Source organism: Anas acuta, chromosome 25 (genome assembly GCF_963932015.1).
Source record: "Anas acuta chromosome 25, bAnaAcu1.1, whole genome shotgun sequence".
NCBI lineage: Eukaryota > Metazoa > Chordata > Aves > Anseriformes > Anatidae > Anas > Anas acuta.
This window is the reverse complement of record NC_089003.1, coordinates 1,874,988-1,888,435: the sequence shown is the minus strand read 5'-3', so window position 1 is coordinate 1,888,435 and position 13,448 is coordinate 1,874,988. Positions and strand designations below refer to the sequence as shown.

At 59.3% G+C, this 13,448-nt stretch overlaps 2 protein-coding genes across 4 annotated transcripts in view; one reads left to right on the top strand and one right to left on the bottom strand.

Moving 5' to 3' along the window:
- FBXL20 (F-box and leucine rich repeat protein 20) overlaps positions 1 to 6,465 on the top strand; it is a 33,549-nt gene extending 27,084 nt beyond the window's left edge. For all 3 annotated transcript variants that reach the window (XM_068660814.1, XM_068660815.1, XM_068660816.1), the window contains exons 11-15: positions 701 to 761; positions 1,289 to 1,333; positions 2,679 to 2,735; positions 3,552 to 3,764; positions 4,368 to 6,465. In XM_068660814.1, the coding sequence (XP_068516915.1) occupies positions 701 to 761; positions 1,289 to 1,333; positions 2,679 to 2,735; positions 3,552 to 3,764; positions 4,368 to 4,475 (484 nt within the window). In that variant the 3' untranslated portion in view covers positions 4,476 to 6,465. The remainder of the gene's footprint in view (positions 1 to 700; positions 762 to 1,288; positions 1,334 to 2,678; positions 2,736 to 3,551; positions 3,765 to 4,367) is intronic.
- A 923-nt stretch (positions 6,466 to 7,388) lies between these two features.
- On the bottom strand, positions 7,389 to 10,018 carry RPL19 (ribosomal protein L19). The gene is made up of 6 exons (XM_068660861.1): positions 9,893 to 10,018; positions 9,159 to 9,265; positions 8,631 to 8,753; positions 8,317 to 8,437; positions 8,006 to 8,116; positions 7,389 to 7,570 (listed from the first exon to the last, which is right to left on the bottom strand). The coding sequence occupies exons 1-6, from the start codon at positions 9,895 to 9,897 to the stop codon at positions 7,447 to 7,449; spliced, it is 591 nt and encodes a 196-aa protein (XP_068516962.1). The 5' UTR covers positions 9,898 to 10,018; the 3' UTR covers positions 7,389 to 7,446.
- Between the last annotated feature and the right edge of the window lie 3,430 nt (positions 10,019 to 13,448).

Below are 13,448 nucleotides of genomic sequence, written 5' to 3'. Positions count from 1 at the left end.
GCCTCTAGTAATTAGCATAAAATACACGGGGGGGGGAGCATCTATTTCCCACAGTAAGCTCCTTGAAAGGATCGTGGTGTAAAGCGCAGGGTGCGAGTACATGGAAACTGGTTGTGAAAGGGGATGGCAAAATGTGGCTCCAGTTCAGGCCGTTTCTGTGCGTGTTCAGCCGGAGTTCCACACAGATTGGGGAAGATTGGTTTGCCTTTCTCTAAAGGCAGATAAATGTTAGTGCTGTGAAGCAAATCCCCGCAGAGCTGCAGTAAGAAAGCCTGTCTGCTGGCACAGCAGAGAAGACCTGAAGCTCTTCTGTTGATGTGTTAAATATTTTATTTTCGTGGCCCTCTGCTGGGTTGTGGTGCCTCCTGACTTGTATTGCACGCTTCTCACGATGAGCTCTGCGTTTGGGGTAGAAACCAGAGCACTGGGGGCTTTTTTGAGCTCCTTAGTCCAACATTTGTCAGACCAGACCTGCCCTGCCTCGGACTGAGCGAGCCTTGGAGTTCCCCTTTGGCCTGACTTCTCCTTTTCTTCTCCTGTGACCCACGCTCAGGTGTAGGGGGTGGCTGCTCTGTGCAGATCATCCTCAGAGAGCACAGCCTAAATGGGGGCAGGCTTGTCTGGGTTGCTGGAAGCTTTTAATGAAACTCTGAAAAGCAAAACGACTCCACCATGGTTATTATCGATTCTTTCCGTGCAGAATATTAGAAGTTGCAAGGTGTTCTCAGCTAACAGATGTGGGCTTTACTACTCTAGCTAGGGTAAGTGCTCGTTTCCACTCTCCCTCAAGTACTTTTGCTTTCTTTTCGTGATGGATATGAACGAACAGCACCCTTCTCTCTCAAGTGTTGTAATGCTTTTCCTCTTGAAGTGTGGATGGAAGCCAGGTTGTACGTAATTTCTGGTATCTTAAGCATTGTCCTGACCCACGCACCTCAGAGGACTTGCATCTGAACTAAGCGAAATGTTAAATACTTGGGAGCAACAACATTGAATGTTTGTTCTAGATTAATCTGTGCTCTGTACAACTGACCCTGCATTTAAACCCCTTTACTTTCTATAATTAAAAAAAAATTAAAATCTCAGTGCGTTTAAATGAGTGAAATTGCTAGATTCCCTTACAATTTGGTGGTGTTCATAAAGAAGCAGCGAAATTTCTTTTCCATCCCATTGTTTCACGGAGAAAAACCTTTGTTGCTAAAAAGGGCTGTCTGTCTTGTAGACGTCTTTGTGTTTGCTGTCTAAACTTTGCACTGAGCTCTGTGTTTGGTCTTCTGCTTGTTCCCAGAACTGCCACGAGCTTGAAAAAATGGACCTAGAAGAGTGCGTCCAGGTAGGAGGTGCCACCTCTGGCAGTTACTTGGTTTTTTTTTGTTTGTTTGTTTGTTTTTAGCACAATCACAGTGGTGTGGAAAGATGGTGAAAAAGCAGCAAGTTGTCTCCAAATGGGAGCTTGATTTAGGATCCCGAGGAAAAAGATCAGATATCTTTGGACAAGAAAGCGTTGACTTTGTAGTTTAATCCTTTGTTTGTATTTCAGAGCAATAAATGCTACTGTAAGGGTAATAAAATAGATCTGTAATAGCAGTGAGATGTGTCTAGGAGGTCATGTGTCAAAGGTCATAACTCACACACCGATACAAGATAAAGTCCCAGAATAAAATCTTTGCATGTAGGGGAGCTTTGTGCCATGTAACACTGCTAGGAATAAAGGAAATTGGGTCGGTTGTTTTTATTTTCATGGAGAAATAACAGCAGGTTGTTGGAACAGCGGTGAATTTTGTACACAGGACATGGAAACAACTTGAAATAAAACCAGGGTGCCCGTTCTAGTCTTAGCCTTCCTCAAAGGCTGTGGGGTGCGGTGTAACGAGCCTCTTGCTGCCTGTGGACATCCTGGAGGTGTCCTCCTTAGTTCCAGGGCTGTGCTGTCCTGTAGGGATGTGCCATAAGCTGGTTACCTTGACAGGGAAAAATCCTTGAAGTTACTCAGGACCCCAGGACAAATTTCCAGCCTTAAGGACAGATTTGGAGCTGACTGAGGGCCCTGGGTTTTGCTTCCTGCGATGAGAACAAAGCGACCCCGGTGTTTGGTGCTTCCCGGTGTTTACAGGGCAGAAATTCAGGAGGTCATAGGAGGAAACGACAGTAGTCCAGACAGGAAACCATTCAAAGTTAACCCAAAAAGGAAGAAGAAAAATTGGGCTGTGTCCTTGGGCTGCACCGAATAAAGGCAGCACAGCGAGTTCCCTCTGAAGGCCTTGAGATGAGAAACCCGTTGTGCCCAGGCGCTTTCTTCCCGAAGAAATAACGAACAGCTCAGTGCACGGAGCTGGTGGAAGGGCTTTGAACACCTCCTTGTACTTCAGAGACAAACATTTAGGAGTCATCATGTTTCTGCTCGCCTGCTTCACAAGAGCTGCTCCAGGAGGCTCAGAACAGCAGCAGCACCCGTGCCCTGGCAGTCCTTGAAGGACACGAGTTGAGTTCTGTAAGGGAGCAGAGAAACGCATACCTCTGGAGCCTGATCATGCAGGAGATGGGTCCTGAGGAGCTCAGGACGATGCCTGCATCGAACATGGTCACGGATTAGGCAGAAATTTGCAGTTGGTCTTTGGTGGGGGGGTAAAAAGTCCTTGTGCCAAGCATCCGACCTGAAAAGCTTTTCTCTTTTCCAGATCACAGACAGCACGCTCATCCAGCTCTCCATACACTGTCCGCGGCTTCAGGTTCTGGTGAGTGTTCTAAGTGAGACTTCGGAGTATTTTCTTCCCACAGACAAAGGGATTTCGAGCCCTGCCTGCGGGGATTTATTTGTCTCTCTGACTTCACTGATGTGTTGCGAAGTCTTGGAAGAATTCAGCTAGAAACTTGACCCCAGAGAACCTATTGTCCCTCCCCTACTGCTAGCATGAATCGTGTGCCAGGCACCCACAGCTGCCTGAAAATGAGCTAGAGGACACTGAATTCTCCTGACAGCAGCCTCTGCTTTTCCTCAACACGCTTAGCAGTATCTGTCCACGAGGCAGGCTGTCAGTAACCGCGGGGGAGAGGAGCCTGCAGCCCCTGGGACACGGAGCTGGGCCCACAATAACCTGTGCCCCTGCGAAAAGCAGCAGGCTGGTGCCCTCTCCTAGACCAAGCCCTCTTCCAAGCCCTCTTCCTCCTCCAGAAGCTGCAGCGTGCAGCCCAAAAAAGCACCAAGCATTGGTGATGCTGCGTTCCTGCTGCTGCTTACACCCAGTGCCAGGGTCCTGCCTGTGATGTGGGAGCCCACAGGTTTTACAGAGGGGGCTTCTCCAGCAGCAGAGGCATTTTTCTGTTCCCTTGTAGTGAGCATTTGCTGTCCTGAGATCCTTTCCCCTCACCTTCCCCCCCTGGTACCCCAGGGTTGGCTCCAGCGCACGGAGAGCACCCGTGGGGCAAACCCACGGATGTTGCACCTACAAACCCTGGCCCAGGTTGTCCCTTGTCCCAAAACCCCCCAGGCAGGGCATTTTGCTGGTGGCTGCTGGTGGCAGGGGCCGCTGACCGCCTCCGTTTGGGTGCAGAGCTTGTCCCACTGCGAGCTGATCACGGACGACGGGATCCGCCACCTGGGGAACGGCGCCTGCGCGCACGACCGCCTGGAGGTGATCGAGCTGGACAACTGCCCCCTGATCACCGACGCCTCCCTGGAGCACCTGAAAAGCTGCCACAGCCTGGAGAGGATAGAACTGTACGACTGCCAGCAGATCACGCGGGCGGGGATCAAGAGACTCAGGGTAAAAATTAACGCTAATAATAGTCATTAATAAAAGCACGGCCAGGGCTGTGACTCGGTTGCTTTGTCTGGAGGGGCTGAGGCTGCAGGTTCCTCGTGGTCTGGTGCTTGTTGTGAAAATATTGAGGTCAATCGCCTACCAAATTAATAGAATTAATTGTGCTCCTGTGCTCGGAAGCTTGCGTGGGGCTGGATGCTGGCTGGTCAGGGAGAAATGTAATTGCTGTGTCATTTTTTGTTTTTGTTTTTGTTTTTTTTTGTAATTGCTACGTGGCCGTTTGGGTGGGTGAGGAGCTGGAGCAGCTCTGTCAGTAGCCGTGGGGCCGTCTGAGGCACCCTGAGCCTCGTGCCTCAGTTTCCCCACCCATTAGAGAGGGATAGGAGTCCGGGCTGGTTTGCAGAGCACGAGGTCGGTGCGGGATTAACGCAGAGGAAGGGGTGCCACCAGTTCCCACTCCCCGCAGCTGTTTTCTGCTAACAGAATTTGCCAATCCGCGGTTTGTGGAAATCACAGCATTGAACCGAAGGAGTTTTTTTGTTTTGTTTTTTTTTTTTAATATAAAAATCCCGTTTTTAACCCCGCGGGCTGTGCTTGTCGTTGCAGACCCACCTCCCCAACATCAAAGTCCATGCCTACTTCGCGCCCGTGACCCCCCCACCGTCGGTGGGGGGCAGCAGGCAGCGCTTCTGCAGATGCTGCATCATCCTATGACGGCGGCGGCGGCCGGCCTCGCGGACTGAGTATTTAATGACACCCCTAGAGTCACGGTGGACACCAGAACCCTCGAGGAAAGCGATCCCAGAGTCATTCGCAAGGGGCCAGTGAGCGGGGCCGTGGCGCCAGGCCACCCCCCCCCTGTAGCCACCCATCCGCATCCATCCGCACCCCCCACCTGCTCCAGCGAACCGCTGAACTCTCTCCGCGCCCTCCCGGAGCTGGAGCCCTCGGCTTTTTTTTTTCTGTAGGTGGCTTGGGAGAACTCGGAACCATTCCTGCTGGGCACGCTCGGACAAAAGCGCTGCGGAGAGGAGGCTTTGGTGAAGCCCAACGGACTTTGTTTGCTGCGGAGGAGGAGGTTGGAGCGGTAACTGCAGCCCTCAGAAACGGGGAGAGGACGGATCGTGCTTGAACCCTGCATCCGCTGGCCAGGAGGGGGAAGGAAAACAAAAACAAAAAAAAAACAGGAAAAGAAAACCCCAACGAGTTCCGTGTCCGTTTTTCAGCCCGGGGACGAGCCAGCGCAGCTCCCTCGGGCTCCTCTGCTTCCCCTTCCCGGCCGGGCACGCTCACGTCGAAGGTTCGCCCCCTCCGGCTCTCAGCGCCTCCCTAGGTTGTTGTGATGTAGCTCCAAGTCTGTAACGTCAGGCTCAGTCGTTTTGTTCCTTTTTTCCTTTTTTTTTTTTTTTACCCTTCCCACACCCTGCTCTTTTTTTTTCCTTCCCCTCCCGATCTGTAATTCAGTCCTTCTGAGATTCACCAAACGAAAGTCACGGAAACAATCCGAGCTTTTTTTTTTTTTTTTTTTTTTTCCCCCCCCCCGCTGCTGGGAGCCTGAAGTGACCCTTTGGGAAGGTTTTTCCACCCAAAACCAGCTGCGCTCCTCGGCTCCTCGGGCTGTTTTACCCGGAGGCTGGCTGGCTGCGTTTGTTTTGCATTTCAGGTTTTACCCCAGGGGTGAGAAATCCCCCTCGATGTAGGGGGACGAGTTAGAGCCCGTTCCGGTGACCGTAAGTCCCCCGCTCTGCCTCTCCTTTCCCCCCCTTTTGCCCCCCCTACAAAAACCAAAGTAGGGAATTAGGGGCTGCTGCTCCCTGCCCCGGCTGGGAGCCAAGGACCCCGTAACGCAGCGGGGCCGTGGGCACCCGGTGCCGGGCGCTTTTCTCCCTTCGGCATCTTCCGCAGGTAAGTGAAGGATGAAAGGAGTGGAAAGGAGGTGAAAAAGAGGTGGAAAGGAGGTTTTTCCGTCTGCCATGTTGTGCACACCCAGGGGGTGCCCACAGCAGCCGCTTTTGGGGCATTTCAGGCGGAACTGACCCCAGTGCTTCAACGGGGGAGCTCGGCCGGGGGGGTACCAGGGCAGGGCTTGGGGGAAGCGTAGCCAGGAGCACGTCTTAAATCGGGGGCTCCCCCCTCCTGCCGCTGTCCCGCTGTGGGGAGCAGCTTTTGGGGTCCCCAGGGCTCCTTTAGGGCCTGGGGCTTGCTCTGAGGCTGCTCCGAAGGTCGTTGAGTGCCACCAGCCCCCTATAACCCGGCCTTGTCCCCCCCCCGGTGTGTGTTTAATGGAGCCTGCGGGGGGGGGCAGCTGCCAGCTCCCTCCCCGGCTGCTCGCAAAATTTGGTGCTTTGTTGATTTGGTGATTTGGAGTTCCTCCAAATTTTACCCAAAGCACCTTCCGCACCCCCCTCCCCCACAGCGCTCCCTGCTCTGGTTTAATTTTTATTTTTTGGGTGGGGGGGGTGCTGAGCCAGGAGGAGCCGAGAGCGGGCTGCGGCTGCCTCGTAGCAGAGTGTTTTTTTGGGGAAAAAAAGGCCCGAATCCTGAACCCAAAGCCTCCTCCGTTCCCTTTGGTGGTGTTTTTCGGGCGGGGGGGGTGGGGGGGGGGCGGCGCGCAGCGTCCTGCAGGCGGTTGTGTCTCCATGGACTCTCCCCGGTGTTTGTATTTATAAGTACCAATAAACACCATTTTCCAAGCCTCGCCTTACCGGGGGGAGCGCCTCTCTAGGGAGAAATGGGGGGCGGGGGGGGAAAATTGGAATAAATGGGGCTGGGGGCTCTTGAGGAAGGTCCTGACCCTCTTAGGGCTGCTCTGGAGGGGTGAGGGAGGCCGGGGGGGGGCTCAGGGCCCTTTTTTGGGGGGGCATTAAGTACCGGGGGGGGGCATTTGGGCCCGGATTTGGTGTATTTTTTTTGGGGGGGGGCATAAAAGGGAGGGGGCAGCGGCATCGAGCACCCCCCGGGAGTCAATGAGGGCAGTGGGGCCTTATTATGGGGGCTGACTGCAGATTGGGGGGGGGTCCCATGGGTGCTGCCCCCCCATGTGTATCCCCTGGGGGGGGTCCAAGCCCTGCCCCCCCTGTGTGGACAACAGCCAGTGAGCAAGCTTGGACTTGTACATCCTCTCCCCCCAGCCCCCCCCCCAAGGGTTGGCCCAACACCAGCATGAGCTCAGGGCTCTCGTGACCAGTTCGTGACCAGGAGGGAGGGGGGAACAGAAAAGGGGGGGGTTGGGTGGTGCACCAGGGCTGTGGCCCCCCCCCGGTGTCCCCCCCAGCTTGCTGCCTCCCCCCTCCCACACCCCCAGGAGCTGCATTTGGGGCCTTTAAATGGAGGCCAAGGGCTCCCTGCCCCCACCTCCAGCTGCTCTGTGCCCCCCCCACAGCCCTCCCTGCAGCTCTGGGGGGGCAACGACACATTTTGGGGGGGGCAGCAGGTCCAGCAGGGCCCCTTTTGGTGCCCCCAAGCACTCCCAGCACACGCTAGGAGCCCCAACTTGGCCAGGGAGATGGGGGCACTGCACCCCCCTTCACCCCCAGCCCTTCCCAGTTCACCCCCAGCCCTTCCCAGCCCCCCCCCAAGCTCCGGACGCCCCCCAGGGAGCCAGCCGAGGCACAGCAGCTGTGGAAGCGGTGTTTTATTCGACCCCGGGGGCTGCAAAGCTCTACGTACACAGCCCAGGCGGCGCTCACTTCTTGGTCTCCTCCTCCTTGGAGAGGGTTTTGATGATCTCCTCCTTCTTGGCCTGCAGGCGCTCCTCGCGGCGCTTCCGAGCCTCCTTGGTCTTGGACCTGCGAGCCTCGGCCTGGTCGCTGCGAGGAAGGAAGATGCTGAAGGTGGAAAACCCCAAAGAGCCCCCAGGAAGCTGTCGGCGCTGGCCCCCTCCCCCCTTTAGTGCTGGTAGGAGCAGGGCAGCTCCCCGAGGAGGTCTGACCTTCCCCAAGCCCTCACGGCTCTCATCCTCACTAGAGGATGAGTTAAAAACAGCAGCTTTGTTCTTTAAATCATGGGATTTGTGGTAAAATATCACCTCATGCTTGCCCTGTCATCATTCCCTGATCTAAGCAGGGTTGGCACGGCATAGGGAGCTCTGCCAGGATCCCTGCTCCCTTCTGATTCCTCCCCAAGGCTCCAAACAGCTCCCCCAATTCAAGAGAAGCCCCCTGAATTTACCAGCCTGCAATTATTTAAACAAAAACCCCTCTCGCAGCTCGCAGGCGGGAGCTCAGCAGCTCAGCAGCACTTACGCCAGGAGCTTCTTGCGAGCTTTGTCCGCCTTCAGCTTGTGGATGTGCTCCATCAGGATGCGCTTGTTCTTGAACACGTTGCCCTTCACCTTCAGGTACAGGCTGTGGTACCTGCGGGAGCAGAAGGAAGCGTGAGAGGCTGCCCAGGGGTCCAACCACAGCGGCTTCCAGGTGCCTCACACCCTTCCCAGCAGGTTTTCTACAGAGGATTTGTTTCCATCAGCAAGCTCCACGCCCAGGAGCCGCCTGCAAAGCTGCCCGGAGCAGGGAGGGCACAGGGAAGGCCGGGGATGTGCCCCCAAAAGACTCACATGTGGCGGTCGATCTTCTTGGACTCCCTGTATCTGCGGAGCAGGCGCCTCAGGATCCGCATCCTCCTCATCCAGGTCACCTTCTCGGGCATCCGAGCGTTGGCCGTACCCTTCCTCTTACCTGGGGGGGGAGGAAATGAGGTGAGAACGCCACCAGGCTGCTGCCAAGCGGGCACAACGCTACCGCTGGCATTTAATCCCCCTCTGCTAACACAGAATGAACTCTGCAGCAAGATCTTTAAAGAATTTTTCTCGATTTAAGCCTGCAGGTGTGCCAAGGACCACGAAAATCGACCGTTCCCCTCAGCACTCACCGATGCCCATGTGCCTGCCCTTCCGGCGGGCCAAGGTGTTCTTCCTGCAGCGGGCACGGGAGTGAACGGTCACGGGCTTGCGGATGATGAGCCCATCCTTGATCAGCTTCCTGATCTGCTGACCTGGAGGGACGAAGGAATAAACGGGTTCAACATCTTAGGGACTAACAGAAACCACAATCCAACTGGGATATGGACACACCAGCCAGGACTCCAGCACCACAAAGGGGCTGTGGAGGTGCTCCTTTCCCTCTCCCCATCCCATTTCTCCCTCGTTTGTCACCCCGGAGAACAACATGGACTGAGCATGCCCCAAGGCCCTGCCGGGCACCACGTTCCTGTGAACGTGATGGGGGAGCTCTGCAAATCCTGCTGGTGATGGGATTCCACCCTACAGCACACGGCAGCTGCCCAGATGTCAGAATTGTACTTGGGCTGCCGCCACAGCTACTGAGCAGTTCAAAGAGCCCCACCTGGCCCACCCGACACCCCCCTTTCCCCCGAGGGAGGTGCCCCAGGCCCCCTTACGTGAGTTGGCGTTGGCGATCTCGTTGGTCTCATTGGGATCCAGCCAGACCTTCTTCTTGCCACAGCGCAGGACGCTGGAGGCCAGCCTCTTCTGCAGCCGGAGCATACTGCGGGCAGGCAGGGGGGGCAGCTCAGCAGCTGGAGGGACCCCCTGAGCCCCCCTCGGGACCCCCTGGAGCCCCCTCAACCCCATGAGCCCACCCCGAGGGACCCCTGAGCCCCCCTCTGGCCCCCCTCAGATCCCCCCAAGCCTCCCTCACCCCCCTTACCCCGGTCACATCCCCCCGAGCCCCCTCAGGTCACCCTAAGGGACCCCCGAGCCCCTTCAGGCCCCCTCAGCCCCCTCCCAACCCCCCCTCAGGACCCCCATAACCCCTCAGCGTCCCCCCAATCCCCCCTCAGGACCCTGGGCGACCCCCCCGGAGCCCTCTCAGGTCCACTCAGACCCCCCTCATCCCCTCGGATCCCCCCCCAAACCCCTCTCAGGACCCCTCACCCCCACCCCCCCCCGCCGCCATTTCTCCCCCTCCCCATACCCCGGCCGCCATTTTGCCCCCCCCCACCCCCGAGCCCCGAGCAGGCCGCGGCCGCCCCCGCGGGACCGAACCGCGCTTTTTTCCCCCCAAACCCTCCCCGCTCCCTTCCTAGGATCCCGATGAAGCTCCACAGACGGTACCGGGCCCCCCCATGAGCCCCATCCCGGCGGGGCCCCCCCGGAGCCGCGCGGCGCTCACCTCATGGCGGCGGCCGGGCTGAAAGAGAGGGGCGGGGCCTCGCGCCTCACCCACAGCGACCGGATCGTACCACCGCACCGCCCCCCCCTCCGCCTCCCCGCCGCTTCGTGAGGCTCCGAGACGGGATCTAGAAACCTCCGTGGATTTTTCAGGAGTGGAAGAAGCGGTTTAAGGACGGAAAAGCCTTCTCGCGGCGTGGGGATGGGGAGAAAAGCAATGCGGCGCCCCCCTTTTTTCCTCGAGGGGTGGTACGGTCCGAAAAGAGCCTGCGCGGTGTAAGGGAGGGGAGGGGGGAGGAGGGGAGAGCGCGGCGCATGCGCAGTGAGGAGGCGTGGGCAGCACGTGGGGGGCACCGGGCACCGGGCACCGGGCACCGGGCACCGGGCACCGGGCACCGGGCACCGGGCACCGGGCACCGGGCACCGGGCACCGGGCACCGGGCACCGGGCACCGGGCACCGGGCACCGGGCACCGGGCACCGGGCACCGGGCACCGGGCACCGGGCACCGGGCACCGGGCAGGGCTCGCCCCCGTTATGTCCTTATGGGGGGGGGGGGGGCTCCCGGTACCGGTTGACCCCCCCCCCCCCCCCCCGGTGCACCGGGAGCCGGGGTCTCGGTGCTCACCCCGGGGGGGGCGCTGAACTGGCTTGGGGGGGGGGGGCTACGGTACCGGGAGGGGGGGTCCCGGTAATGGGGGGGGGCTCCCGGTACCGGGGGGGGGCTCCCGGTGCCGGGGGGGGTGGTCTCCGGTATTGGGGGGGGGTCTCCGGTGGTGGGGGGGTCCCCGGGGATGGGGGGGCCCGGGGTTGGGGGGGTCCCGGGACTGGAAGTCCCGGTAATGGGGGAGGGGTCCCGGTAATGGGGGGGGGTCCCGGTAATGGGGGGGGTCCCGGAGCCCCCCCCCGGCCCCTCTCCGAGCCCCCCCCCCCCGGGCGGCAGATGGCGCGAGGAGAGGAGCCGGGGGTGCGGGTTTGGGGTTGGTTTTGGGGGAAAAACACGAGAAAAACGTCAAACACGGAGAAACGCGGGCTGCCGCCACCGGGGTCCCGCAGCAAAACGCGGCGGGGGGGGGGCCGAGCCCACACGGCCCCCCCATGACCCCCCCACAGTCCAGCACCCCCCCAGCACCCCAGAGCCCCCCCATAGACCCCACAGCCCCCCCCCCCATAGCCTAGGCCCTGCCACCATCTCGCCCCCCCCCAGCTCCCACCCAGGGCTGGTGCCCCCCCCCCGGGGAAACAGATCCCACACTTGGGGTGTCCCCCCCCTCCCCCTTGGGTGCCCCTGGGGAGCACAGGGGCTGGGGGGGGGGGCACAGATGGCTATAAAGGGCCCCCCCCTGGGGGTCCCTGCCCCCTGGGAGGGCTGACAGCAGGGGAAGGGGCTGTGCCCCCCCCCCCTTATTATTTTATTTTATTTTATTTTATTTTATTTTATTTTATTTTATTTTATTTTATTTTATTTTATTTTATTTATTTTTTATTTTATTTTATTTATTTATTTTATTTTTATATTTTTTATTTTATTTTATTGTGACCCCCCCCAGCGAGCAAATCTGCTGCAGGCTGCGTCCCCCCTCCCCAAAACCACATATTTATTTATTTATTTATATTTATTTATTTATATTTTTTTTCCGGGGGGGGGTGTTAATATATATGTATATTGATTTTTACTGGGGGGGGGGGGTTAAGCCATATATATATTTATTTTTTTTGCTGGGGGGGGTCAAACCCTATCTACATATTTCCATTTTTTTCCTGGGGGGGGGGGTCCTCCTCCTCCTCCTCTCCCCCCCCCCCATGGAGGAGTGCCTTGCTGTGGGGGGGGCACCGCATCCCCACATCCCCCAGCGTGGGAGCGGCCGGGGGCGGAGGCAAAACCCTTGCCCGGCCCCCCCCCCTCGTTGCCCCCCCCCCACTATAACAACACTCCTCCTTCCTCCTCCTCCTCCCCCCCCCCTTCCTCATCCTTCCTCCTCCTCCTCCTCCTCCTCCTGTGTCCCCCCCCGCCAAAAAAAAAATCGCGGGGCCCGGTGCGGCGGAGGCCGAGCTCCATGGTGCGGGAGGGGGGCATGGCGCGCCCCCCCCGCAGCGCCGCGCAGGACATCCAAATGGACGTCTTGGACAACGCCGCCCTCCAGGTGACACCCCCGGGGGGGGGGGGCACGGCTCCAGGGGACCCCCCCACGGCTCACTCATCCCCAACCCCCCCCCCTCTACCCCTTCACGGCGGAGATTTCCCCCCCCCCCGGCACCCAAAATGGGGTGCCCCCCCCGGCCGAGCTACGTCCCCCCCCCCCCAGATAAAAAGCACCAAGCGGGGTCCACCCCCCCCCCCAGAATTTTTTTTGGGGGTCGAGCCCCCCCAGATTTATTTTGTAGGGCTTTTCGACCCCCCCTATTTATTTTTTGGGGTCGAGCCCCCCCCATTTATTTTTTTGGGGTCGACCCCCCCCTATTTATTTTTTTGGGGGTCGGCCCCCCCCCTATTTATTTTTTAGGGCTTGTCGACCCCCCCGATTTATTTTTGAGGGTGGTCGAGCCCCCCCCCCTCCGATTATTATTATTTTTTTGGGGGGGGGGGGTCAGCACCCTTTGCTGTGTCACCGCCCCCCCCCTTTTCGGGTGTGCCCCCCCCCCAGCAGCACCCCGGGTTTATAGGGGGGGGGCACAGCCCCATGGTGCCCCCCCCCCCCCCTCCCATATGGGGAAACTTTCAGCAAAACTGTGCGCGGGGGGGGCGCCCCCTAATGTGTGTGTGTGTGCCCCCCCCCCAAATAAAAAGCCCCATCCCATGGGTGGGGTGGGATGGGGGGGGGCTTTTTTTTAGGGTGGGGGGCACCCAGGTGGCGTGGCATAGGCGGGGGGGGCTGTGACAGCACGAGGGGGGGGGCACAGGCCCGGGGGGAGCAGGGTGGGTTTTTTTTTTTGGGGGGGGGGCGGCAAGGACCTAAAAATACCGGGTCCTTGAGGGGGGGGGGGGGGACCACCCAGCCCGGCCGGCAGCAGCTGGGCCCAGCTGTCCCCCCATGATGCCGGGGGGGGGGGGCACGGCCCCATTCTCTGCGCCCCCCCCTCCCCAGCAAGCTCTGCCCCCCCCCCAGCCCACCACCCCCATCCCCTGGGGGGGGGGGGGCTCAATGGGGTTGGGGGGGGGCTCTCCCAGTTGGCCCCCAGTGGGAGGCACTGGAGGGAAACTGGGAGGAATTGGGGGGGTGGGGGGGGGTGTGCTGGGGGGGGGCTGTGCATGAGGGGGGGGGGGGGCAGTGAGCTGGGACGGTGAGGGGGGGGCACATGGGACGCCCCCTGCCCGCCCCCCCCCCCCTCCCCAAGACCCCTCCATGGGGCACTGGCTGAGCTTGGGGCTGTCTGTGGGGCTGGGGGGGGGGCGCCCCATGCAGCGGGGGGGGCCTGCCCTATGCTGCTGGGGGGGGGCTTTTTTTTTGGGGGGGGGGGGCTCTGTAAGTCAGGCATGGATGCTGAGGATGGGGGGGGGCATTTTGGGGGGATGGGGGCGTTTTTTGGGGGATGGGGAATTTTTATGGGGGATGGGGG

Bases quoted from the DNA above. Each gene is read 5' to 3' on its own strand.
- RPL19 (XM_068660861.1), bottom strand. The intron at 8,438-8,630 runs GTGAGTGCTGAG...CTCCCCCCCCAG, and splicing joins GGGCAGGCACATGGGCATCG to GTAAGAGGAAGGGTACGGCC. The intron at 7,571-8,005 runs GTAAGTGCTGCT...CCTTCCTCGCAG, and splicing joins GCTCGCAAGAAGCTCCTGGC to CGACCAGGCCGAGGCTCGCA.